The 2533-nt window shown below is 46.8% G+C and overlaps 1 protein-coding gene across 1 annotated transcript in view; it reads right to left on the reverse strand.

Moving 5' to 3' along the window:
- Positions 1-2533, reverse strand: part of LOC126507740 (aflatoxin B1 aldehyde reductase member 3-like) — a 17218-nt gene that overhangs the window by 5515 nt on the left and 9170 nt on the right. Inside the window, exon 4 of the mRNA XM_050152473.1 lies at positions 1051-1217. Within this exon, the coding sequence (XP_050008430.1) occupies positions 1051-1217 (167 nt within the window). The remainder of the gene's footprint in view (positions 1-1050; positions 1218-2533) is intronic.

Below are 2533 nucleotides of genomic sequence, written 5' to 3' on the forward strand. Positions count from 1 at the left end.
GTTAAGGAGAGGAAGTGGGGACAGCAGGCAGAAAGGGATGCTTCCAGGGACACAGAATTGAGTTCTCTCCAGAGAGAGTGCTGGAAAGCATATAATAAAGAATTTCATTTTTAATGTTCTTTTCAGAGCCAAATCTATGTTGATTTCCTACACCGTGGAGCTGTGGGACTTTAGTAGGTAAACCAGTTCTCATTGGAGAACCAATTTCTCAGTATGGAAATGGAGATCATGGGAGGCTTAACCATTAGGAGCAGTTTCTGCTCTTGAAAACAACCTGGATTTGGTTCTTAGAACCCACTTGGTTCTGGCTCATAACCACCTTTAACTCCAATTCCAGGGATGGTGCCAGCTTTCCTGGCTTCGGCTGGCACTATAAGTGCAGATCACAGGGGCTGAGAGATGGCTCAGAGGTTAAGAGCACTGGCTGTTCTTCCAAAGGTCCTGAGTTCAATTCCCAGCAACCACATGGTGGCTCACAACCATCTGTAATAAGATTTGGTGCCCTCTTCTGGCCTGCAGGGATACCTGCAGGCAGGTGCTGTATACATAATTAATAAATAAATCTTAAAAAATAAAATTTAAAAAAAGTGCATATCACCACCAGGCAAAGCACTAAGAAAGATGGAATAAAAATAACTAGATCTGGGGCTGGAGAGATGGCTCAGCGGTTAAGAGCATTGCCTGCTCTTCCAAGGGTTCTGAGTTCAATTTCCAGCAACCACATGGTGGCTCACAACCATCTGTAATGAGGTCTGGTGACCTTTTCTGGCCTGCAGATGTACACACAGACAGAAGATTGTATACATAATAAATAAATAAATATTTTATAAAAAGACTAGATCTTTAAGAAAAACAATCCAGATGACTAGACTTCACACAGTCTTCGCAACTAAGCTAGCACTACCACATGTCACCAGTCTGGGAAAAGCTGGGCCAGAGAAGATGGAATCACAGTGGGATGGGATCCACTCCCCACCCCCCAACTCCATGACTCCATTTTCCCCATCCTACTTCACAGCAGAGGCTGAACCGCCAGGGCCTGTTACGTACCTTGAGCTGTGAGTGATGGTACATCCACCGCAGGGCGGCAGAGGTCATACTGGGGGTGCTGGTGCCATAGCTAGATTTCAAAGCCTTCTCTACCAGAGCGATGCCCTTGAAGTATTCATCCTTCCAGTACCTGAATGGGTGGGGGACAGTGACATGGGGGTCAGTTTCTCAGGGGTCACTAGAGGGTGACCTAACCCCTGGATCCCTGAGGTGGCTTCTGTCCTCAGGCAGAGCTCTGCCTCTTTAGTGTCTGAACACAGAGGTCTCCAAGGCCACTCGTAGGTCAGTGAGAGACACAGAGGACAAGAATCTGGTATTTTAAATGCTTGTCAAATGTTAACAATTCAGCTCCCTAAATGAGGCCTCTCAGTTGGCACAACACCACACTTGTGAGCCCTGGGTCACACAGGCTAAAATCCTGGACAACAGCCTGGCTTCTGAGGTCAACTCCCTTCCCTGTACTCACTGGTCTACTTCCTGAGGGAGGAACAATTTCACTGAAGTGTGTCTTAGCAACATGGTCAGAAGAGAAGCTGATTGCGCTGGATTCTGAAGGACAGCAGGCCTTGATTCTCTAAAGGAGAACCCTGGGATCTGACAGTGTATGAAATGCCTTCAGAACCACTGATCAAGGCAGTGGTTTGTAATCCAGGCGAAGGATCACAGACTGTTAGTGGTGCAGGGGTTCTTTGTGGTTGCCATTTTGTCCTGAGATGCTGAGCATCAAATGCAAGGCGTCCTCACACCCAACCTTTGCATGCTACCAGTGAGCAGCACACTCCCTTACAGGTCAGGCTTGAATCAAGCCGTGTGCACAGTAAGGCTACTGCAGATGGCTCACTGCTTTTACCTCTGATACTTTCCACAATCCTGCATGAGCCTCATGCAGGAAGCGTGACAAACAGAGAATACAAACAGTAACTGTATCGGTCTGTGCTCACCAACCTTGGAGACATGACAACTGAGGTGCTAGATGGGAAAGGATTATAAGTGTTCTACACAGTGGCTGGTCATGGGGGCACACACACCTAATCCCTACGTGTCAGGAGGCTGAGTCAGGAGCATCACAAGTTGTACATTATACTGGGTCAATCCAACCTCAAAAAAAAAAATGTCACTTGGGAAAAAAGATTGAATCGTTGATATTTTTTCAAATTTTTTTTCCTATTTTTGTAGTGCTGGGAATCAAAGCCAGATCTTTGAGCACTCCATCCCCAGGCAATAGGCAGGTCTTGCACTTGTAATCTTTCTGCCTCAGTTTCCCCAGTCAGATACATTTTTAGGTACTGAAAATTTGGAGCAGAGCATCGTGAAAGTCACTAGGAATGCTAGCTCATTGCCAAGTAGTGGTGGCACAAACCCATAATCCCAGCAAGCAGGGGGCAGAGGCAGGCAGATCTCTAAGGTGAAGAGCATTCTGATCAAAAGGGTGAGTTCCAGGACAACCAGTGCTACACACACACACACACACACACACACACAC

This window comes from Alexandromys fortis, unplaced genomic scaffold (genome assembly GCF_014885135.2).
Source record: "Alexandromys fortis isolate MF-2015 unplaced genomic scaffold, M_Fortis_MF-2015_v1.1 scaffold_26, whole genome shotgun sequence".
Taxonomy (NCBI): domain Eukaryota; kingdom Metazoa; phylum Chordata; class Mammalia; order Rodentia; family Cricetidae; genus Alexandromys; species Alexandromys fortis.